Here is a 24270-nt window from a genome sequence, read left to right as displayed (position 1 = left end):
CACCACAATGGCTATACCAGTTGAATTTCTGGGAGCAGTTTTTTAAGTACTCGTTTCCTTAACCCTAGCCCACAGTGATGAAGGTAGGTTTATTCAAACTGCTTTATGCTTTTTTCGTGATAGTGCGTATCCTGGACTTTACAGTTATGATGAGGGAAGCATCATGCTCTCATTCCTGGTATTATGCGTTCAGTGTTTTGTAATTTAGGCAAAGGTAAACTATTGGTCATTAGTTTTACAGAAGTAGTCTTAATTGTATTTTAAAAATTTCCTTCTATTCCTATTTTTAGGCTTTTTATTAAGAATGCCTGCTGTATTTAACTCAATGTCTTTTCAGTATTTATTGAAAACATCCTACATTTTTTCTCTTTCCATGTGTTGGTGTTATAAATAATATTGACTGATTTCCTGACAGTGAACCATCATTGCATACCAGAAATGTGTTCTCTGCTTGAGAATTTAGACACATTCCTGGACTCCTATGTCTTTTTCTTTGTGTGTGTGTGTGGGGGGGGGGAGGGGGTAAGGTATTCTGTGTGTCATTTTAATCATGTTTACACACATGCGTCTCTCCTGTGAAACTCCCAGTTTAAAATAAATCATCCTTGCATAACATGCCTGGATTTGTATGTTAGACAAGGACATGGGGCCAAGTCATTGTCTGGATTTCAGTCATTCCTGCAACCAAAACCAATGCTTCACAATGTATTCATTTTTAAAAATCACAAGCCATGTGGTTTCAAGGCGCTTTAATTTGAATTCAATTAAAAAGAATTTAACAAGTCAACTTTTCCCAAACAAAACTTTATTCTACTATTTTCCTTAGGAGCTCAGTGAATATAAATATTAAATTGCAATATAGAATCTTTAGAAACACCTTAAAACTATTTAAACAGTGGTAGTTTGCATCTCTTTGTTTGTAATCACCGCGCCCATGAAATTCAAAGCCAGACAAATCCTTGCACTACTAAGAGTCATAAGCCTGAACACCTTAAACGATATCCTCAGTCAAAGCTTTGGAATCCAGTGAAAACCAGGAAAGGAGTGGGATTCAGAACATCCGAGCACAAACTAGCACAACCCCACAAAACATGTTCAATTTGAGTTTTCATCCTGGACTCTATTTCTAACAGCATGTTAGAATTAAAAACAGAATTCTACCTCTGTATTTATAAGTGAGATTAGTCTAGTTTTATTTTCATACTATTTTAAATCAGGTTTTATAATGACAATTACACTGGCTATTTAAAATAAACTAAGGAACTGTAGGTTTTCACCCTATGGCCTTGGGCTAGTTTAAGTAAAATTATCTGTATTTTGGGGACTTGACAAAACTCAGCTGTACATTTTTCTATAGTAGATTTTTCTTGAAAAAAATCCATGGTACTTGCTCTAGTTCAAGTTTCTCTTTTCATAAGTTAGTTAATTTTTACATTTTGTAAGCATTCACTCATTTCCTCTAGGTTCTAACATTTGTTGCCTTAGAGTTGCAATGTAGTGTTGTTATTTTTTGAGATGGAGTCTCGTTCTGTCACCTAGGCTGGAGTGCAGTGATGCAGTCTCAGCTCACAGCAGCCTCTACCTCCTGGGTTCAAGCAATTCTCCTGCCTTAGCCTCCTGAGTAGCTAGGATTACAGGCATGTGCCAACATGCCCAGCTAAGTGTTGTATTTTTAGTAGAGACGGGGTTTCACCATGTTGGTCAGGCTGGTCTCGAACTCCTGACCTCCAGTGGTTCACCTGCCTCGGCCTCCCAAAGTGCTGGGATTATAGGTGTGAACCACCGCACTCGGCCTAGTGTTGTACTTCAATTCTTTTCATCCTTCTGTATCTGCAATAAAATTCCCTTTCTCATCCCTCATTCTTCATCTATTTTTGTTTGCTCTTTTTGTTTCTTTGAAGGGTCGTGAAGAATTAATATTGTGAAGGATTATTCTTTCTTGCCACTTTAGTTCTCTTTCAATTTCTTAGAACAAATACTTCCTTTTCAGGCTTTTAAGCCACAGATATTCTTTGGTACTGCCTTCTCTGCATCCTGTTAGTTTTGATACAAAACAGTCTCTTTTTCATTGCTTTTGAGACCATTGGTAGTTTTCCTTTTAAAATTTCCTCTTTGACCCAATAGATATATCCAGGAATGTTTCTTTAATTACCAGAAAATATAGCCTACAACATCTACTTTTACAAAAATTCAAAGTTTCTTTAGTGATCTACTTTTTTATATGTGGACATATTAAAAAATTTTATGGGACTGATGAAAAGTTTTCTATATTAAACCAAACTTGTTTATATTATTCAATTTTCCTGTCATCCTCTCTCCTCTGTGTGTACTATTTATATTTTAAATCAAGCTCTTAGGTTAATCACTCATTTTATGTATTCATGTTGATCTAGATCAGCTATTCTACGCTTAGTGCTCTGAACCCTGAATTCCACACTGCCTGATACCAGCACTCCCGTGTGCTTCCTGTTCGCCTGTCATCACTATTCTCACCCCTTTAAGGGCAACCTTTTATTATCACTTTGTGTTTCTTGGAAAGAAGTTGTTGCTAGTTTTCCTTCTTTTCTTTTTAAACCCAATCTGCTCATCTCTGCTTATCTCTGCTTTTAATTGGAGAATTCAGTCCTATTTGGTGTAATGAGACATTCACTTCTCAACCACCAATTTCAACCAACATTCTCTGTATCCTCTCTTATCCCAATCAAGTGAAGTTCTGAGTATTTTTACTTCCCCTTTCTGCATACTCCCTATTTTATTTTTTCACTCTGTCACTCAGGCTGGAGTGCAGAGGCATGATCTCGACTTACTGCAGCCTCTACTTTCTGGGCTCAAGCAGTTCTCCTGCCTCAGCCTATCAAGTAGCTAGGACTACAGGTGTGTCATCACGCCCGGCTCATTACCGTATTTTTTTGTAGAGATGTGGTTTTGCTAGGTTGCCCGGGCTGGTCTCAAACTTCTGAGCTCAAGTAATCCTCCTGTCTCAGCCTCCCAAAGTGCTAGGATTACAGGTATGAGCCACTGCACCTGGCTCCTGCTCTTATGTTTAGTTACAGCTTGGTATCAGAATTTATCTTTCATTCTCTCTCTCCTAATTGAAATGTCCTCACCTAGCACTTATTGTACATTTCCAGAGTCACTCTGTACCCATTTTACTTTTCATCTTAGATCTTCCTCTCCTGCTTCATTACTTACCACTATCTCTGTCCACCTTGATGTCTCCAATCTGGGTCATTTGATGTTTGTCTAGTATCGTTCCTTAGGTGTGGCCCATGAGTGATGGGCTCCCTGAGTTCCTCCCTGCTGATATAGCCTTCTTTTGTCCTGACAGGTAAATGATGTCTTACTTGGGAATAGAACTCTTGGAGCATGTAGATGTGATTCCACGGTCTTCCAACTACTATTGCAGGTGAGAAGTCCACTGTCAATTTGATTAATTTTTCTTAAAATTTGGAGTTCCGGAACTTTATCACTAGTGAAGAGATGTGTCATTTCTCATTACTTTAGCCAGGGGCGTGTAGATCCTTTTTAATCTACAAGATTGAGTTTCTTCAACTTGGATATTTTATTGGAAACTTATTTTTTCTTCCCACTTCACGTCTCAATCTCTTCATGGGTTTGCTCTGTGATTCGAGAGAGCTTTTTCTGTTTCTTTTTGTTTGTTTGTTTTTAAAGACAGAGTCTTGCTCTGCTGCCCAGGGTAGAGTGCAGTGGCACCATCTTGGTTCAATGCAACCTCTGCCTCCCGGGTTCACGTGATTTTCCTGCCTCCTGAGTAGCTGGGACTACAGGTGTGCACCATCAAGCCCAGCTAATTTTTAATATAGATGGGGGTTTCACTATGTTGGCCAGGCTGGTCTCAAACTCCTGACCTTGGGTGATCTGCCTGCTTTGGCCTCCCAAAGTGCTGGGATTACAGGCATGAGCCACCACACCTGGTCATGTTTTGAACGCATCTATTGCAGTTTTAAACTGGGAAATCATTTTTGTGGTTTTTCTGGTAGCCCTTGAATTTTCTGAAACGCTTTCTCATTGTTTGTTGGTATTTCTGGCAGCTATATTTATTTGGGCTGGTACTCTGTTCTGAGTGACCTTTATTCTGGCATCCAGGCTCTCTGATAGGTTATTACTACTTTTTGTCAGCTCAGTGGGCCTAAGAATGGTTGGCAGCATCCCCTGAGTGACAATGGCCTCAGCATGTAGAAACTGAAGTCATGAGTGGTGCAGAGGCTCAGGTAGGTGGTCAGTCCCTGGAGGAAGCTTCTCCAGACCCTGGTCTATCTGCCCTCTTGCCAGTCTTGGTCCCAGAGGGTTCTGGAGGGGAGTTAGCTCCATTTGCAGCTCTTATCACCTGGGGTTCTGAGAGAGACCCAATCTCCAGAGGGATCCACTATATGTAATGAGTTAACTTTTCTCCTGTGCATCCAGAATGGTTCTATGCACCAACTTTGGGAGAATTGAGAAAACAGGTATTCAAATCACTTTTTATAAGGCTCAGTCCTCTTATGATGGGCAAGGCTTGGCAGGGCGGACTCAAGTTTCTCAAGTCAGGGTTGCTACTGACCTTTCCTGGCTGATGTGGGAAGGAGTTCCACGGATGTGGAGCCCAGGCTCTACCTGAGGGACTGCTAGATGTTTGGGCTCCAGGGCCACATTGTCCAGGGTGGACCAGGCAAAGTATGGAACTTTTCTATATTAGCACACTGTAAGCACTTAGTAAGTGGGCTTTTGTTTATGGATGTAATTGATGCTGCCTCTCCTTCACTGGCCAACATCTTCTGCTTGCTCTGAAGCTATTCTCCAACCTCCCTTCTCGCTTTTAGACCCCAGAGCCTCATTCTGTTGGGACCCAGGAGCTATTGGCTTGAGAGGGGCAAGATGTGGGGACTGGGTGCCACGTTCTGGGTGTTGTGCAGCCAGAGTCCTATTCATCATCATCGCTGCTGTCTTTAATTGCCTGGGAGGGGCACTGGGCTGAGGCTGTTTCCTACTCTCTCCTTGAGCCTTTATGGATGTATTTTGGATAAATGTAATTAGCCACCTGGGGAAGCAGGAGATTCTTATTTTATAGGGAGAGAGTTCTTCTCTCAATGGAGTGTGGGCATCAGCCTCCATGTGCTCAACATACCTGGAGGCTTGGTTGGGACTTGTGCACGTCCCCCCAGCTCAGGACCCACACTTGATCATGTGACTTGTCATAGGACAGCTTAGCCGGCAGAGGCTCCACACCTATGGACTTGAAAAAAAATAGTGACAAGTTGGTCATCATTGTAAAAGCTGATGTGATGGTATTTCTGAGTGTTGTATGCAGGGGCATCACTCCTGGGTGAGGGAAAAGCCAGTCTAGGAGCCTTGCCAAAGGTCCCATTTGGGAACCCAGGGCAGAAGCTTTGCCTCTGGCTTTTTTCTCAGAGGCATAAAATTAGTTGTCGATAATATTCCTTATTTTCCTGCATGTTTTACTTAAAGGGATCTGGACCAACATGGCAAAAGTCTGAACACAGAGGCTTTAAGTTTTTCACTCAGGAACCAGCTCTAGGGTTCCCTCCCTCTTCCTGGAAGCATCCTTCCCTAGACTACTTTGTGGCCTGGATTCTGGTGAGTTGGTCCTTCCTCCTAGGTTATCTTTCCTCCTGGGTCATCTGAGGTGGACTTTGAGATCATCCATGATCACCCCTCTTGATCTTTGTTCTACTCTAAGCAGTTTCTATCTTGCACAGCCTTTGACTGGCGCCACTGGGACTCAGACTATAGCATCAGCAGATGTGCTTTTTTTAAACTGCAATACTGCTCTTCCCTGATGATGTAGCTTCTCCTACGGCTTTGTCAAATGAAAGCTGTTTTCTACTTCTTATAATATAGACTTCTTATAATATAGATTACCCACTCAAAAACTCTGTTCTATAATGCTCACGTCACTAGACTATGGCCCCCTGCTCTTCTTCTTGTCACTGGTCGACATTCTAGTCACTCCCTTTGCTTACTGTCATCTTCTCTACCACTCACTTGGTCACTAAGTTTGGTGCCTTCAAATCCACGTGGAAGATTCATCCAAAGCCCTCCTTTCTTAGTTCCTTCTTGGTTTCGATGATGCTTTCTTCCTTCCACCTCAGCCACCATAACTTACACTTGGTTTTATTTCACCCACCTATATTCTAAGTCTTTCCAATGGGGTTGGGGGTGGGGAGGGAGAAAAACTGCATCATCTCTGCCTCCACTGGTCAAAACTTTTCTAAAGAAGTAAGTTTTACCAAGTTTCTGACTTCATGCCAAATTCAGAGATCATTTTGTAATCCTCCTATGTGACATTTCAGTAAGATTTCACATGATTAACTCTACCCTTACCTCACGTGACCTCCCACTGCCCTGGCTTCTCCTCTTCATTCTGCCTTCAGCTTTGACCTTTGATCATCTTCTCTCTTTCTGCATCCTTTTACTGGCGTGTCACGGCTTCTAATAACCACCTATAGCCTGATGACGCTAGAATGCATTCATCTGTTGATGATCTCAACCTAATGTATGCAGAATTAAACTCTTTTTTCCACCCGCTGAAATATATCTCTTCTCCAGTCATCACCATCTTTGAAGTCTCCCTTTACTATCTTGCTTTAATTTAAAACTCTTATCCCCTAAGCCTCAAGTAGAGGCTGTTTGTATTTTCATATCCCAAGTCCTTTGTGGCCTCCAGCTACCTATATTTGCTCCTGCCAGCTTCTCTTCATTCACCAAAGGCTTTAGCATTGGACACTGTCTTCCTCTACCCAGAACTTCCTAACCCATCAGTAATGATACCATCTTGACAACAACATTCTCCTCCAGCTATTCTGTTAATTTTTTACTCTTCATAGCAAAAATTCCCTAAAGTTTGGACTTTAGCTATTCTTTCTCCTTTCTGCTTAACCTTCTCCCATTGGTTTTTATACTCTTATTCTGAGATGGTATGGAGCAGGAGTCTGGACAACTTAAACCAAAAATAAGGCAAATTCAGGACAGAATTTTTCAGTCTCAGTGTGCTGAGGAGCAAGGCTATAGCAGGGAAGAGACCCGATCCTGGTGAACAAGCTCTAGGATTAAGGGTAAATCAGAGGCAGGCTGAGTCCTACAGAAGCTTCAACTCAGTTTCTACTCTCTGCCTAGCAGAGGAAAGTGTAATTTTCTATATAGAGCATTTGGCATTAAAAAATTACTAGGCATTCTATGACTGAACAATATAATGATGTAATACCTGAAATAAGAACTTAATGAAAAGGTTTATTAGAAACAAAATATAGGTTGATAGAACATGTTCCAGACTGAAGTAGAAAGAGACATGTGGGATGCAAAGGAAAGTCCTAACTTTCTTTTAAGCAGGTCCTTCATTGTTGCCCAGCAGTCCTATCATATTTGCCTGGCCAGTTCAGTCTCATGTTCAACTTTGACCTATCTCTTCAAACCTCCAGACTTGACCGAGACAAAGCAACTCAAAAATAAGTTAATCTAACTACCACCCATTGTACCACCTATTTGTACTTGGGCCTGAATGTAAAATGTTCCATTTCCTCCTGTTATAATGAAAGAATGTGATTTTATCTGGGGCTAGATCTCCGCTTATGTGCTCTGGATTTCATTGACTCCTGCCTAGAGTCAATGCAGGATGAGAATACAGGAAAGAAAGAGAAGAATTGTGGAAGCAGTTATTCTCAGTAGTGTACAATGCTGTAATGTCAGCTACTTTTAAAAAGTTCTTTTGGCATTCTCTTCCAGAAACTGACTCATTTGTTTACATTTACTCCACTTTATAGCAAAACCCTTCCATATGATTGCCTGTATTCACCATCTCCATTTCCCCACCTATGATTCTAACTTGAATACACTCCAGCAGGCCTGCATTCCACCATTATCCTATCTGTGCCTGCCAAGGTGATCCATGACTCTATGGTACCCAATCCAATGGTCAGTTCCCATTCTTCATAAAATACACATGCTCATCACAGCATAACTCTCCCTTGAAACACACTCTTCTCTTAGCTTCAGGAATAGCTCTCTTCCTCCTAATTTTCTTCCTACCTTTCAGGTTACTCCTTCCTGGTCTCCTTGGTTGGTTTCTTCTCTCCTTACTGATCTTTAAATGTTGGAGTGCTCAGGCCTCCATCCTTGACCTCTTCTCTGTCTATACCACCTCTTGGTGATTTAATCCAGTTTTATGGATTAATACAATTCAAATGGTGACAATACCCAAAGAAGTATCTCTAGCTCAGGCCTCTCCTTTGACTCCAGACCTGTTTATCTAACTGCTTACTTGATTTCTCTACTTACACATCTAATAGCATTTTAAACTTAAATCACCCCCACATCTCCCTGCCTTGCCTGAAGTAGTTTCATATTGCTGCAGAAACCAGTTACTGGAGATTTGATGGCTTTAATCAACACATTTATTCTCTTACAGCTCTGGAGACCAGAAAGCCAAAATCAATATAAACTGGCGCCCCTTCTAGAGCCTCTAGGGCAGAGTATGTTTCCATGCCTTTTTTCCAGTCTCCAGAGCTGCATTTCTTTTATCCCTTGGCTTCTGGCCCCTTCCTCCCATCTTCAAAGCCAGCAATACAGCACCTTGTTTCAGTTCTCACATTGCCTTTTTTACCTATGCACTCAAATTTATCTTTACCTCCCTCTTTTAAGGACATTTGTGATTGCATTTAGGGCCCATCCAGGTAATCCAGGATAATCTCATTTAAAAATCCGCAATTTAAACACATCTGCAATCTAAGGTGACATCCACAGGTTCTGCAGATTAAGATGTGGACATTTTGAGGGCTATTATTAGTCTGCCATCCACTGTAAAAGGCATCACCCTTCTACAGTTGCTTAAAAGACAACTCTAACTTGAATCCCTTTTCTCTCAAGCCTTATATTCAATCTAACAGAAAATCTTTCAGGCTTCCTGTTTAAAATACGTCAAGAAATGGATCATTTCTCACCACCCCCACCTGCTGTTGACTGCTGTTGTCATCTCTTGCCTGGATTATATCAGACCAGATCTTGCTCTGTCACACAGGCTGGATGGAGTGCAGTGGCATGATCTCGGCTCACTGCAACCTCCATCTTCCAGGTTCAAGTGATTCTCCTGCCTCAGCCTCCCGAGTAGCGGGGATTACAGGTGCCTGCAACCATGCTTGGCTAATTTTTTTGTATTTTTAGTAGAGATGGGGTTTCACCATGTTGGCTAGGCCAGTCTTAAACTCCTGACCTCAGGTGATCTGCCTGCCTCAGCCTCCCAAAGTGTTGGGATTACAGGCGTGAGCCATGGCACCTGGCCCGATTGTTTTTAACACAGCTGCCAGGTTGATTCTTTAAAGATGTAAGTCAGATTGGATCAATCCCTTGATGAAAGCCCTTCTGTGACTTTCTTACTGAAATGTCCTCACTTTGGGCTTTGTTCTAGGTCCTGACTGGCCTCCGAGGCCCCGAGTGAGTCGGCCCCACCCCTCATCACTGTGCCTGCTCTCAGAGTCTCAGTCCTACTTGGCATTTCATTCATCTCAAGGGAGAAGACCAAATGAAACTAGTCTTCCTGCTCCCCTTTTGCTTTGAACCTGGTTTTTCATAGCCCTTATTACTTATAGTTCTCTCAAATTCTGATTTATGGACTGCTCCCCAACTAGAATATGAGTTCTAGGGACATTATTGCTCATTCATGGCTGTTTCCCTACATAGTAGACAATAAATACTTAATGAATAATTACACATGAATCTTTTATCCCTTCAGTCTGACCACCTGGCATAGGAGCTGGAGAGTGAGCAGGAAGCAAAGAAGAATGTGGCAGGCTGTGCCCTAGAATTGGAAGTTTTCTTCACTGTATTAAAGAGGCATACCTGTAGGACTTTCTGGGCTTGGATGTCGACCACAAGGACTCTGCTCAGTGCTGGCTGGGCCACGTAGATGTACCGGTTCCGGACGTTGACTGCAGACGCCCACTGGCAGGGCTGGGTTGCATTTTGTTCTCTTTGAGGACAGATCTCTTCCTGCAAAGGAGATAGGCTGTCATGTGTCTTCTTAATTGCCCTTTCCCTTCAACATCTCTGCGTACCCTCTCCTCTGAGCCTTTTCCCCCCTCTTAGAATCCTTTGGATCCTCAGAACAGGGCACCCAAGCCCTCCTACCTCACCGACTTCTCACTTAACACTCCTTTCAACTTTCAGGGCTAAAACTCCCTTTGCACCCTCTCAGTTAGCAGCTTCCAGGTCCCGGTTCTTCCACTCTGTATGCTACCTTCTCCCCGGCCTCATGACCTCATTTAAAAAACTTCGGTTTATGGCCAAACTTCTGAAAGAGTTGCCTACATTCTTTCTCCGCTTCCTCACCTCTCGCATGCTCCATAACCCTCTGGCTTTAGTCCTCAGAGCTGACGTTGTTCTTCCCAAGGTCAGTGTGGATTCCTCCCTCATCACATTAAACCTGTGTTGACTCTTCCTCTGTTCCCTGCCCTCTATCCTCCCTCGGCAGCTGATCCTCTGTTGCTGGACTGCTCAGTGTGCTGATCTCTACATTGCTGATGTGCCCAGGGTTCACGCCTAAGTTTCTTTCTTCTCTGAAATCCACCTCCTTGTTAATCTCATTAAAACCTATGGCTTTAAATACAGTCTATGTGCTCACAACTCCCACTCATACCTTTGGCTCAGGCCTCCTCCCTGAACTCGACTTGAATAACCAACTGCCTAGCTCCACTTGGTTGTGTAATGTGCAACTTAAACTTAGACGTTCAAAATCACCTCTTCAATTTTACTTCCGAATCCTGCTCATTCTATGGAAAACCTGGCAGTTTCTGCCGTTTTACTTCCATAGGCCAAAAACTTACAATCTAGTGAAGTGTGGCCATCTTTGATGCCTCTAACCTAGGCCCCAACCAATGTCTCACAAGTCATTCCAGCTTTACCTTCAAAATATATCCAGAAATGGGCTCTGATCATCTCTGCTCCATCAACGTGGCTCAAGCCACATTACCTGCCACTCAGGTGACTGCTATAGCATCCGGATATGCTCCTGGATTCTACGCAAGCCTCCCACCCTGTTCCTGATACAGCAGCCACAGGGATCATAGTAAAATTCAAGTCAGATCATGTGACTCCTCTTTCTTAACTCCCCCTCCACTCCCAATAACATTCTTTCTCGCTCAGAATAAAATCCCAAGTCTTTCCTACAAGGCTCTCTTCATTCGGTTTTGTTTTCTCTCTTACCCACCTGACTCCACGCCATGGGCATGCTCACCACTCCTCCGTCATGCTGCCCGCCTGCCCAGGGCCTTTGCCTTGGCTGTTCCTTTTGTTTGGAATGTTCTTCCCCAGGTATCTACAGGGTTTATTCTCTCATTTCCTTCAGGTCTCTGCTTAGTGTCACCTTTCTGGGAGGCCTTCTCTGATCTTGTCTAGCTCAGCCCTCCCTGTACCCCTTACTCTTACCGGCTGCATTTTTCACTTACCACTTGACTTTCTGCGTTCATCTACCTGGGCACAGTCTTTCCTCCTTCACTAGATTGTAAGTTCCTTGAGGGCAGGGTCTTTGGTTTAATGCTATATGCTTGGCACCTAGTACAGTGCCTGGCACAGAGTCGGTGCTTAAAATATATTTGTTGACGAAATAAATGAGTGAAAAAGGGGACCTTTTTTTCCCTTGTCTTAAATGACATATATCATGGTTTTCCTCATGACAGTGGCCCAATTCTGTCTCAATCTTTTCTGTGGTTCCTCTTAGTCTGTCTATCCCTGAACTGTTGGTGACCCCAGGGTTCCATTCTAGATGCCTATCTCAAATCACTTGCACATGCCCTTTGGCCAACACTCAGACGCTGGTGGCACCCAGATCTGTCTTCATCTCAGAACCTTCTTCTCCGGCTCCCACTTTCTCTCATGCCACCCCCATTTCTTTCCTAGGTGACTGCAATAGTTTTGAGACCAGTCTCTCTCCATTTACTCTTGTTCTCATATTTAATCCTTATATAACCCAATATGCATATGAGACATCTGCAGCTTAGAAAGGCTGGGTAACTTTTCTAAAGCTACTTAGTCTACAGCGGCGAATTTTGAAGCCTACTCTGAAGCCTATGCCTTAATCTGTGACGTCATGCTGCTTCCCTCTGGAAAAGTGTACATCTCAGCCGGCAGAGAGGCCTGACATGGGATGCACCAACCTCCTACTCACCAGCCCTTCAGGAAGAGGCTTGGCCCTTCGTAACCCTTGTTAGGCGTTTGAGCATTTTCTAGATGCAAAAATCGTTCTTTGGGATTGTTCCCCAGCTCACCAGTCTTGACGTTGCCTGAAACACCTTTAGGATCTCTCTTACTGTGTCTTGTGTCTAGCTTCTTATCCAGGAAAACTGAATCCTGGTTAGGATTTGAGAGATTCCCTCCAAGTTACAGGTTAGGTTATGACAAATACATGAGACATTTGTTCCATTGTGATGGAGTGCAATTATTTAAACCTAATTGCTAGAACTCTTTCTAACTGGCTTCATAGCTGTTATTAATATATGGAAGGAACATTGATGGGAAAGAACACTTTTTAAAAATAATTAACTCAAATGAAATAGCCTGGAAAATAGCTTTTCCCAAAGCCACAAATGTGGGAAATGGAACAGCCTGAGATATACTAATAGGTAGCACAGCAATGCTTTAGGAACTTGTGTGGGCCAAGCTCACTTCCTCCACGGGCTCCAAGCCCGTAACTATCCACTGACTGAATTGTGCACACTTATTTCATTGTGCACAACTAAGGATATACTATCTATATCCTCCAGGGGAAGGCATATGGGGGACCGAGATGACCCTTTGGGATTCAACACTCTAGTCCTATCCTCAAGGAGCTCAGGATATCCCACAAGGCCAACTGGGAAACAAGCCAGAGGAACAGAGGCCTGGTGTGGGGGCCACAGCCCTGGGGGCAGCCTCCTGACAGCTGGCTCTTAAGGCTATCCTGGAAGGGCTTTCCTGGATCCGCTATAGCAATCCTCTCTCCTGCCTCTGCCCTGAATGTTCCATCATTATTTTCTACCTGGCCTTAGTTCCCTGAAAGCCACTGAGAAAACAACTGTTTGGTAACTGTCTGTTCACATTGCTGTCTCCATCGTTTGTGAATTTCTGGAGGCCAGGAACCCATTTGTACACTGCCTGGGCTTCAGAGGCTCAGTGCAGAGAAGTGGCTGCTGGATGAAGGAATGAGGGTTTTACATTCTTGGCCTCATCTATTCCCCTCTTTGCCTTGGAAATAATTTGGAACCACACCACATATAGCAAATAGAATTTTAGAAATTAAATGGCATGCATGGTAAAAGATGGACTTCAGGATTTTGCCTGTGTATGATCTAGAAGCTGCCCCAGGCACAGATACTTACATAACTCATGAAAATCTTCTCTGTGGGTTTCAGGTGCCTCTGGATCTCACAGTCCACAGGATGGATGACGATGATGCCGTCGTCGGAGAAGACATAGAACATATTTCCCACGCTGAGGCCTGGGAGGAGCAAATGGAATGAATGAGCATGCCCCTCCAAGCAGTCGGACACCAGGCAGGATCACACACAGCATCAAACACACAAGAAACCGGCCATGTGGATGGATCTGAGTCACACGCAGCATTGAACACACAAGAACAGTCAGTGGGCCCCGCAGGCAGGGTCACATGCAGCATTGAACGCACAAGAAGCCAGCCATGTGGATGCATCTGGCACAGGCACGAGATGCAATTCCTGGTTGGGGTGGGGTAGAATGAGCAGCCAGCTCTTGGTTGGATGGGTGGAGAAAGGGCCCCCAGGACTATGAATCAGTAAAACATGTCACAGGCTACGTACAGCTACCCTAAGTCATCTAGAGTTCATCACAGGTTTTCAGATAAAAGATAGCCTTGGCTTTGACATAAGTTTGACCTTTCCTGTCCTGAATGGGAAAACCTCCCTTAATTGTTTATTTTATATACTAGTCACATCAGAATGGATCAGTGGATGCCAAAGAAGTAAAGGCTTTCATTTGTTTATTTATTTGAGACGGAGTTTTGCTCTCATTGCCCAGGCTGGAATGTAATGGTGTGAGCTCGGCTCCCTGCAACCTTCACCTCCCGAGTTCAAGCGATTCTCCTGCCTCAGCCTCCTGAGGCATGTGCCACCGTGCCTAGCTAATTTTGTGTTTTTAGTAGAGATGGGGTTTCTCCATGTTGGTCAGACTGGTCTTGAACTCCTGACCGCAGGTGATCCACCCGCCTTGTCCTCCCAAAGTGCTGGGATTACAGGCATGAGCCACCACCTGTAATAAATTCATTTTATTTTTTAAACCTATGTATGTGTAGTGTCACTTTCTAGACTGTGAAGTCCTAAGAATGCTGCCCATTGCCCGAACTCCATCCTGGCTGTGCTGGCCAACCCATCTTTCCGGATACCTTGCTGTCACTTCTACCCCTCAACCCCTGCCATTTCTCTGTGGCAGCCCATGCCAGGCAGCAGAGCCTACACCCTGGTCATGCCCCGCTGCCTGCCCCCACCCCGGCCCATGGCTGTGGCTGTCTGGGGAGAAGGTCCATGCAAACTGGCCAAGAAGGGGCCTTGGGGACCAGCTAGTTCAGCCTCCTTATTTTAAAGACAAACTGAGGTCCAAGGAGGGAACAGGGCTTGGCTGAGGCCACCTGTCTCTGTGCCAGAGCTGGGGCTAGATCATGGGGCCTGCCTTCTTGCCTCTGTCACTCGTTCTGTCTCTATAAAGGGGGAGTAAGGTACGAAGCTATGTAAGGTCCAGAGCTCTCCTTCCCTCTTCCCTTCGCCCTTCCTGTTTCCTCCCGACTCCCTCTCATTTCCCTCTCCCCTTTCCCTTCCTTTCTTCATTTCTTTTAAATCTAGAACATTAAGATCTCTATGAATTCCAGGGTAATTAAATATGTAAAAAATCTCTTTTGTAGCTTGCTTTTTTTTTCTTCTTTTTTTTTTTAAAGCATGCTGAGAAAACTGGTACACTGGGTTAATAGACTATCCGGGCAAGCTTTTAGAGAGAAAACAATGCAACGGGAATCACTGTTTTACTTCTTTCCAACAACTCTGCAGGTAGTTTTCTGGACCTTGGGTCGCTGGGTCCTTGGCAACACAGCTATTGAACAAGGGCCTGACTCTATCATAAACCTCAGCCCCCTCCAGGGTCTGTGCTGAGACAGGCTCTGGGCAGGAGGGCTCCTACCACCAGGAACAGCTGGAACCCAGCTGCTAATACCAGGGAGTACCCAGCTAGCTCATCATAAGCACTCCCTGAGGAATCTGGGGTGCTGGGCAGCCTGTTTCTGGATAGCCAGATGAAGCTCACCGCCTGCCGAGAGTCTGGTCTTAGCTTCACAGCATCTCCGTGTTTGGAGCCAGCACTCCAGCACACACCTGCTCTGACCCCATCTATCTCACCCGCAACAGGAACTTCTCTGCTGTACACTGCCACAGACTCCAGGAACAGCCTCCCAGGGCTGCTTGGAAAATTGGTAGCTGGAAGAACCAACATAAGATTGAAAGCATAATAGAGCCCACATGCTACCGCATGTGGCTGTAGTTACAATCTGGGCTGGGCACAGCAGTGCCTTGGCCCTGGAAAATGAGGCCCAACAGTCATTCAACGAGTAATTGACTTCATGGAATACCCAGCCTCATGATCCAGCTCCTTGGAAGGTTATGTCTGACTGTAGCTTCTGCTAAGAGGGCCAGAAGGAGCCGTTTCTGCTTTTGTCTGTCTGCTCTCATCATCTCATTTCTCCTGTTGAGACTTGAATGTGCCCTGAGGCCTGCTGGCCTCTTCATTTTGGCTCCCTGCGCCAGTCTCCAGACCTTGAGTTTCAGCAGTGAAGAGTACAAGCATCTAGCTACCCAGGCAGGATGGAATTTGTTCGCCGCTCTATTGTTCAATATACCTACTAGCCCTATGCCCTAAGGCGGCTGTGGGTCTTCAGTGGGCATGGGGTCTTTACAACTGATTTCACATCCCACAGGGCTTCTGGCATTTTTGGCAGGTCTCTACTTCTGAAACTTGAGACCCTTTGTAGTAACCTCCCCTTAGCAAAACACCACCTCTTAAAGACTTGAGTGACTGACTGCGCATCTCAGCCTAGGTGCTGCTAGTTCAGCAGCTGTGAGAGCCTGAGGGGCTGCGGTGATCAGCGCCTGTTGCTATTGACAGCAGTTCCTCATTTTCTGGGCTCTGCTTTTGTTTTGTTCCTAGGCTTATCATGTCGGCTTTAGCGCCTGACGTTCAGGAAATTGTTCTGAGTATGTGTCTGCATGTGTACACCAGTTCTTGAGGGAAAAATGAGATGGGAAATATCTTAGTTTTCAAACAGGGAGATTTTGTGCTTAACCCGTCAATCACATGGTACCGCCTGCTGCCCACTGAGCAGGAGAATGAGTTGCCACAAGGGGATCTGGACTCAGATCTGGTTGTGGGGACTACGACCTGGGCATGCACCTGCACCCACACAGTGACTCAGGCTCTGCCACCAGCTCCCACACATGCCCATTATATTTTGAACCATATAAAATTGTCAATATTAGACCATTTTTGATGCACAAAAATAGCAATTTCATATGGCTCAACTTACTAAAGGTTTGATAAATACGTTTCTGAAAATAGACACATCTAAAAATAAACATTGACAGAAATCACGGCAGCTTTTTTCCTCAGCATTTCCTCAATCAAAGCATATTTAAGGTACAGCTACTATCCAGTAGGGATCTACAACTTTGGCTTTCTTAAACCACACAAGATAAGCGAAGCACTAAACCCAACACCAGTCAGCTGCTGGAAAAAAGTTTAAGGCCCAGATCTGACCAGGAACCCTGCCAACTGTGCTGCTCCAGCAGAAGTTATAGCCGCTTTTAATGAAAGCTTTGCATTTAAAAATTTCTCATTAAAGACATGAGTATGTTTTAAATTTGATTCAATGCATAGGCCACTTGAATTTGACACCGATTGCCTGCTACCATCTGATGTGGCACATGGGACCTCCTTGTAGGGCTGCCTTGTGTGTGGGAAAGCTGATGGCAGTTCACAGAAAGATGGCCCGTCATAGAACCACACACACATGATCACAGGCATGACGCAGAACAACGAAGCTTGGTACCTTCCTCTCGCCACAGGATGTTTGCAACTGCAGCAGCAGAGAATGAGGAAAGCAGGAATGTGATTTAGGGCAGGAAAAAGAAGAAAGCAGTGTCTAAACCTTTAGTGACTCCATTTATGAAGGTCCTGGTACCTAGTCCATCACGTACAGAATCTGCGCCATTCACTGCCCTAGGAACAGCACCTTGTGGGGAGCTCTGGACATGAACAAATGCTTTCAGGTCTCTAGACCCTTCTGATTCCTCAGTGAATCTTTGAAATCATGTCCTTAGGACCACAGAAGCCAATGGGATTTCCCACGTTCTATGGATGATCAAAAGAGTAAGCAACATCTCTCCCAGATTTCCTGGACCACCACCAGAAGTGACTTTCAACTAGGATTCACCATGTGAAATACTTCTGCTTATCTACTTCATTGAAAAAGTGGTTTGGCTTGGAGTCTCTGACCATGATCAACACCCATGTCCATGAAATCACACCTGCAAGCCTACCTGGGGAGCAGTGGTTATGAGGAGAGCACATTTAGCACAGCGATGGGCCAGATCCCTAGTATAAAGGCTACCACACTCCCAACGGTGTGCGATGTGCATGTGTGCACACCATTGTGCACACAGCGGCCCTGGGGGATGTCAGTACCACAGCAGATAGTATAACAGATTTTGTGGATGAGGGGGAGAGGTTTAGAGCATACAGCAAGTAAAAAACGGAGCTGGGACTCAAATATTTGGGTTTCCTTGTGTTCCTGGGCTCTGTCTGCTGTCCGGGGAGTTTCCCTGTCTGTTTCCAAAGTAGTCTATGTTGCTAAGGAAGGTATGCTCACCTCTGGGTGCCCTCCAATTCCAGCTTTATGCACAGAGGGATGAATATGAGGCTTACCCCTGTCTTCACAGGCTCATGGTTGGCATCTGTGGCCCTGGGCAATCGGTGCCCTCCCTTGCCACCCAGTACCTCCCAAGCCAGCTCAGTGAGAAGCATAAAGGCAAGTGTCAACTCACGGGTCTTTCTAGCTGAGTCTTCAATGAAGAGCGAGGAGATATCTTCATCCACACCCACTTCATTTTTGGCAATGCAGGTGTACGCCCCTGTGTCTTCATATCGAACGCTGCCGATGTGGAGTTCACTCCCATTGGCTGCAGAAAGGACAGTGCTCAGGGTGGACTGCTCAGCCAGAGACCCCCTCACTTCCCCATTTCCTTTATGAGGCTATTGAGAGTGTTAGGGCTGCCCTGCCCCTGGGCAGCCAGCAGCTCTGGATCATACATCCAGGAAGGGCTGGCACAGCTGAAATGCACTGAAGGTGAGCTGGGCCCGAGTGACAAACTTCTCATCATTGCTCTCAGAAAGCCCAAAAAGACTTGTGTGAGCGCAGATAACAGGGAAATTTGGGGAGCCATCTGTTCACACCTAACCTGCCTGACTTAGAAGCAAATTACACCTCTCATTTCCATTCCTGGAGTCTCAGCTTGATTTGGATGGGAATATCACAGACATCTACCAAGGGCAGTTCTTACCTAAAAGGGAGAGCTGTTTAGACATCTGCGTTGAGACATCCACGCCGTTTTTCAGCCAAGTGATTCTGGGCATGGGAATGCCCTCCGCATGGCATCTCAGGCTGGCCGCCACTCCGGGCTCCTGTGCCTGGCTCTCTGGATAGACACGGATGACGGGTGGCACTGTGGGTGAGAGTCAGTGCTGGTGAGACAGAGGTGGCCCTGACCTGGGCCTGGGTCCATAGCCCAACCTGTGACCCTGCTCTGGAGGGGTGAACCCAAGAGGTGACTAGAGTTTTCTATGTGACCAGCTTACAATAATCCTGTCCAGCAACTCAGGCTCTGAAAGAAAGAGCTGTAAAATAGATTGCAGATAATAAACATGTCAGGCTTTGTACCCTATAATTCATGGCGTTCATCATTATTCTAAATACGATCAGAAGGCCATCCAAATATTTAATGCTGCTCAGCTGCTACATGTAAAGAACAGCAGCCACTGAAATTTATTTCTGAATAAATAAAATGAATACAATTTAGATATATTCTCTTTCTGTTATCAGAAAGTCAATGGATAGGGGTTAATTTCTTAGAGGAAATATATCACAGAGCATTTATGGAACTGACCAGCAGGGCTTCTGTTCTGAGGAAGTACATTCGTTTTCCAGTGGGTCATTTTCATTTCTCCACTTCCCAACTCCTGAAACATGGGTGAAAGGCCAGGTGTGCCCTCCTCGGCTTGGAGTGACTCAGCCATGGGCCCTGACAGTCAAGTTTAGGGCTGGGGGTGTGACCCTGCCCACTAACCAGATGAGCATGAGTGGGCAAGGCTCCAGCACCCTCCACAAGGCTCTGGCCCTTCCTACCCAGGCCAGCAGTGGGGAGGGGCTTGGAAGAATCAGTGAGAGTGAAATTGAGGGTTCTTCCTTATCCACACCTTTTTACTTTACACACTTTCAAAAAAGATTTGTGAGATGTAAACATACCTGCATATTAAACTAAAACACAAACACACTGCTTTTGGAGATGGGGGAGTGGATTCTTCTTAAAGTGGACAACTACATTTTCCTAGAGTTATTTGGAAGCCCCTGTTCTTCAATAAAGGAAAGCACCCCAGTACTTTAGAACAGAGAAGATTTTTCTTGGGACCAGAGCATAGAACAAATTGGTACTTGTGTAGAAAAAGGCGATGGTGTGGATCCCGGGACCCGAGCAGGGGGGGAGAAGACAAAAGAACTCCACTGCCTCACTGTGAGACACGAGCTCTGTAGCTCTGGCCACAACTCCTCAGGGGCTGCTCCTCATTCTTTCAAGTCAATCTGAGTTTCAAGTCTTTCCTTGATCTGTGGGACACATTTGGGGGCAGAGGTGAAAGCGAAATGGACAACTGCCAAGGGAAACAATCCCATCCTCCAATGGTCCAGAGCTGTTTCGATATCACAAGCTCCAAGCACCCAATGCCAAAACACACAGAGACCCAGAACAATAAAGTCCGAGTCCTTGCCTCAGTTTTTATTTGTTTGAAGCTCTAGGGGAGAGTGCCAGGGAGTGGCAGAAAAGCCTGTCACAGGCCAGGCCCCTAGGGTCACACACCAGGGATGAAGGAGGTCTATGGAACTCCAGCAGAGGCATGCCTGGAAGACTGCTTCCAACAAAAATGTGTAGCTCTCTTCTCTGACCCCTGTTTGATCCAAAGACGAAAGGAAGAAACTTCCCTGCACCTGCCTTTGGAAGAGGAAGGAGTGGGGTTCCCTTTGAACAGACAGAGTTTTCGCTGGCATTAAGGAACACAGAGGCTGGGCGCGGTGGCTCAAGCCTGTAATCCCAGCACTTTGGGAGGCCAAGGCAGGTGGATCACGAGGTCAAGAGGTCGAGACCATCCTGGTCAACAAGGTGAAACCTCGTCTCTACTAAAAATACAAAAAATTAGCTGGGCATGGTGGCGTGTGCCTGTGATCCCAGCTACTCAGGAGGCTGAGGCAGGAGAATTGCCTGAACCCAGGAGGCGGAGGTTGCGGTGAGCCGAGATCGCGCCATTGCATTCCAGCCTGGGTAACAAGAGCGAAACTCCGCCTCAAAAAAAAAAAAAAAAAAAAAAAAAAGGAACACAGAGATAGAACTTGGGGGGCCAGGAGTCCTGGCCTGAAGGGGTGGTTGGAGAAGGGGATAGAGCCATCAGGGTTTTGGAACAGGAATGGCCAGGACCTGGAGTTAATAAGCTTGGGCTCTTACTAGATCACTGTCTATTCCTACAAGCCTGCCTGGCAACCACAGAGTAAACTTGAAGAAAGTAGAAGAATCAATGCAGACAGAAACAAAAATGAATGAATCAACCAGAAAGCTGAAGAACAGAACTGGTAAAGAAATCTAAGAGCCGTTTGTAAAAACCAACAAAGCAGCCAAATTCCTGGCAAGTTGGATCAATGAAAAAAACAGAAAACACAGAGGGGATTAAAAATATGACAATACTGTATTCAGCTATTGGTAATAAATGTAAAAGTCTCAATGAAATGGATTAAAAGAAAACTTTAGGCTAGGTGTGGCCTATTATCTCAGCAGTTTGGGAGGCTGAGGCGGGTGGATCCCTTGAGCCCATGTGTTCAAGACCAGACTAGGCAACATGGCAAACCCCATCTCTAGTAAACATTCAAACAGTAGCTAGGTGTGGTGGCACACACCTGTGGTCCCAGCTCCTCAGGAGGCTGAGGTGGGAGGATCCCTTGAGCCCGGGAGGTTGAGGCTGTAGTGATCTGTGATCATGCCACTGCACTCCAGCCTGGGGATGACAGAGCCAGAACCTCTCTCTCAGATAATAAAAACAGAACACGAAACTTGAAAGTACCAACATTGAATTAAGGAGAAAATATTAAAAACTTCTGTAAAGTGCTACTAACCTGAAAGACACTGACAGGTTTTTTTTTTTTTTTTTTTTTTTTTTTTCAGGAAATTCCTTCATTCATTTAAGGAATGAATAATTCCTTGAGCATAGACCAGGGAAGATGTTCCAAATGACATCATGAAGGCAGCATAACCTGGACGCCAAAACCCAGCAGAGAATGCAAAAAAGACTACAGACTGATCTCATTTAGGATGCCATACACCAAAATTCTAAGTAAAATATTGACAAGTCAAATCTAGCATGGTACTGAGAGAACACACTGTGAGCAACTGTAATACATCTCAATGGCTAACTATTGCGAAATCTACCATTAATCATTCCAAAGTCAAAGAGAAGAACCATTTGATTCTCTTGCTACACACCAGAAGGGCCTTTGAAAAAAGCTCAAAATCAATTTCTTGGGGAAAACCCCTCAATAAAATAGGAGCGGAATGATATTTTCTTCGTGCAGTGAAGGATATCTCTATAAAGAGAAGAAACAGCACCATTCTTTTTCAAGTGGTGAAACATTAATTTGGGAAAAAAGAAAACGGACGAAGGAAGGGAGGCAATACCAGACTCTCAATGTCATGCTGGATGCTGTAAACGGAAGGTAAGAAATGAGAGGTACAACTAGTAAAGCAAGGGAGAAAAATGGTATGTGGCTACATCCAGGTAACGTGCCAGTAAAGTCGTAACGATTAACTGGTGCGTAAAGAGGCCAGTACCAAAACATACAAAATTAATAGCTTCCGTATACACCCATAATGACTACACAGAAAAAACAAAACCTCACTGATGACGTTAAAAAAGGCTTGGCTAATTGGAGAGAGATGTTCTTGGGTAGAAAGACTTAATATTGTTAGGGAACAAACTTAAAATTAGGCCATATGTTTAATCTAACTCCAATTAAAAAATCAGTTGGAAATCCAGGCAGGGTGGCTCACGTCTGTAATCCCAGCACTTTGGGAGGCTGAGGTGGGTGGATCGCTTGCATCCAGGAGTTTGAGACCAGCTTGGGCAACATGGTGAAACCTCGATTCTACCAAAAATACAAAAAAAAAAAAAAAAAAAAAAAAAACAACTAGCCAAATGTGGTGGCATGCACCTGTAATCCCAGCTACTTGGGAGGCTGAGGTTGGAGGACTGCTTGAGCCTGGGAAGTTGAGGCTGCAGTGAGCTGAGATCATGCTATTGCATTCCAACCTGGGCAACTGAGGGAGACCTTGTCTCAAAAAATAAAAATCAGTTAGTAGGGTTTGACAAAACAATTCTGAATTTCGAAGAAAAAATATGCAAGAACATCTGAGGAAATTTTGAAAAAGGACAGTGATTGTCATTTTGCTATACTGGATGTTACAAAGTTTGACAATACCAAATGTTGCAAAGTGGAGTGGAGGGAGAGAGGACCAAGGAAGAGCTGTGGGCATTCTCTTCCGAGTGTGGCACTATCTTAATGATCTTGATGCATTTTACAAAACTCTGTCAATTCAATACTTGCCAGCCATGTGTCAGGCATGCCACATACCCACACACAGCAGTGAGTGAGATAGCCTCAGGCCCTACCCTCATGGAGCTTTTTGTCTGGGGGAGGTGATTCAAGAATTAACCACGAGTGAGATAATCACTTCCAGAGGGAGCTTGGGGAGGATGGGGACAGTGGCCCCCAAAAAACTGTCCCCATAGGGAGCAGCCTCCACCATCTCACCTCAGTCAGGAAGTGCTTCCTGATGTCTGTGGTGCCTGTCTTTTAACTGGTGGTGGGCTTATCCAGTGAACTGGAAACTCAAGGAATGAGCTTGCCTCTGTAACGGGGGGTGGTGGACCGACCCCTCAGTGAGGTGGCCAGCATCAGCGCCGTGCACTGGCCTGTGCCTCAGTCCTGGCCTCTGATAGGAATCCTGCAGACCTACATGAATGACATGGTGGGCAGGCAGGGGGAGCTTGGGAAAGCATGATGCTGGGCTCACCCCCAGTGTGATGGGGCGGGAGAATCTGCATCTACCTAACAGGTTCCAGAAAAGTCCCTGAGTCACTCCTGACTTGGAAGCTCTCCCAGACCAATCAGGGCTAATTTTGAACTGAAGTACATGGCAGTGTTCTAGAACAAAATGAGACCTGACTGCAAGTCAAGGGTGTGGAATGAATCATTCGCTTAAAAATACATGACTAAATGCAAGACACCTGGGTCTCCATTGGTAGAGCAAAAAGATGGCTCACATGTGCTTAGAGTGAGACGCACCCTCTGCTGGTCTTGAGGTTTTTTGAGCTGAAGTGGGCAGGATGACTCCATGCTGGCTTCCAGCCCTTCAGCAGGACTAAAGAGGGGGCCTCAGATCTGCCTGCTTCACCTCCAATGCCCCTGTATCTCCACAGGGTTGCCTCAACTCTCTACTGGGGATCATTAGGCCTCTTCTCCTCCTGCCCCTTATCCCAAATCATGGCAATCTCCGCAAGAAGCCTAGGCCTCTGGGGCATCCCTCCTCCCCAGAACCTTCTGTTGTGCCTTCTGGAACTCACGTTCTGTCATTAACATCTCACACATTCTCAGACTCCTCTATAAGTGCTCCTTCACCTTCTTGCTCCAATGGAAACCTGGCTTCCTCCTGAGGACGCAGCTTCTCCTGCAGCAGCTTCAGAGGGGGCCCCTTTCTCTTGGAAGGTGGGGTAGGCGTCCTCCTGGGCCCTCACTGCCACTTCCAGACCATTCTTGTGTCACGCCTACCTCCTACTATAGCTCAGACATAGCTCTCACGCCTCTCACTCCTGCATCCTGGTCCCCCTTTCTGCTAGATTTTTCCTGCT

At 45.2% G+C, this 24270-nt stretch overlaps 1 protein-coding gene and 2 long non-coding RNA genes across 7 annotated transcripts in view; 2 read left to right on the top strand and 1 right to left on the bottom strand.

The window, feature by feature from the left end:
* LOC141580448 (uncharacterized) overlaps positions 1-13456 on the top strand; it is a 94810-nt gene extending 81354 nt beyond the window's left edge. The window contains exons 2-3 of the long non-coding RNA XR_012512635.1: positions 3329-3406; positions 13395-13456. This is a non-coding gene — a long non-coding RNA (uncharacterized LOC141580448). The remainder of the gene's footprint in view (positions 1-3328; positions 3407-13394) is intronic.
* The window catches only part of FSTL4 (follistatin like 4), a 431619-nt gene that overhangs the window by 11750 nt on the left and 395599 nt on the right, over positions 1-24270 (bottom strand). For 3 of the 4 annotated variants that reach the window (XM_074381537.1, XM_039471889.2, XM_074381540.1), the window contains exons 9-14: positions 18612-18773; positions 18096-18230; positions 17102-17128; positions 13362-13480; positions 9850-9999; positions 5126-5233 (exon numbers count right to left, since the gene is read on the bottom strand). In XM_074381537.1, the coding sequence (XP_074237638.1) occupies positions 5126-5233; positions 9850-9999; positions 13362-13480; positions 17102-17128; positions 18096-18230; positions 18612-18773 (701 nt within the window). The remainder of the gene's footprint in view (positions 1-5125; positions 5234-9849; positions 10000-13361; positions 13481-17101; positions 17129-18095; positions 18231-18611; positions 18774-24270) is intronic. The other variant, XM_074381541.1, reaches the window with a different exon arrangement.
* Positions 21535-24270, top strand: part of LOC141580449 (uncharacterized) — a 50729-nt gene continuing 47993 nt past the window's right edge. For both annotated transcript variants that reach the window (XR_012512637.1, XR_012512636.1), the window contains exon 1: positions 21535-22078. This is a non-coding gene — a long non-coding RNA (uncharacterized LOC141580449). The remainder of the gene's footprint in view (positions 22079-24270) is intronic.

The sequence above is a fragment of the Saimiri boliviensis genome, chromosome 1, assembly GCF_048565385.1.
Source record: "Saimiri boliviensis isolate mSaiBol1 chromosome 1, mSaiBol1.pri, whole genome shotgun sequence".
NCBI lineage: Eukaryota > Metazoa > Chordata > Mammalia > Primates > Cebidae > Saimiri > Saimiri boliviensis.
The sequence above is the reverse complement of the archived record's forward strand: the minus strand, read 5'-3'. Positions and strand labels throughout refer to the sequence as shown.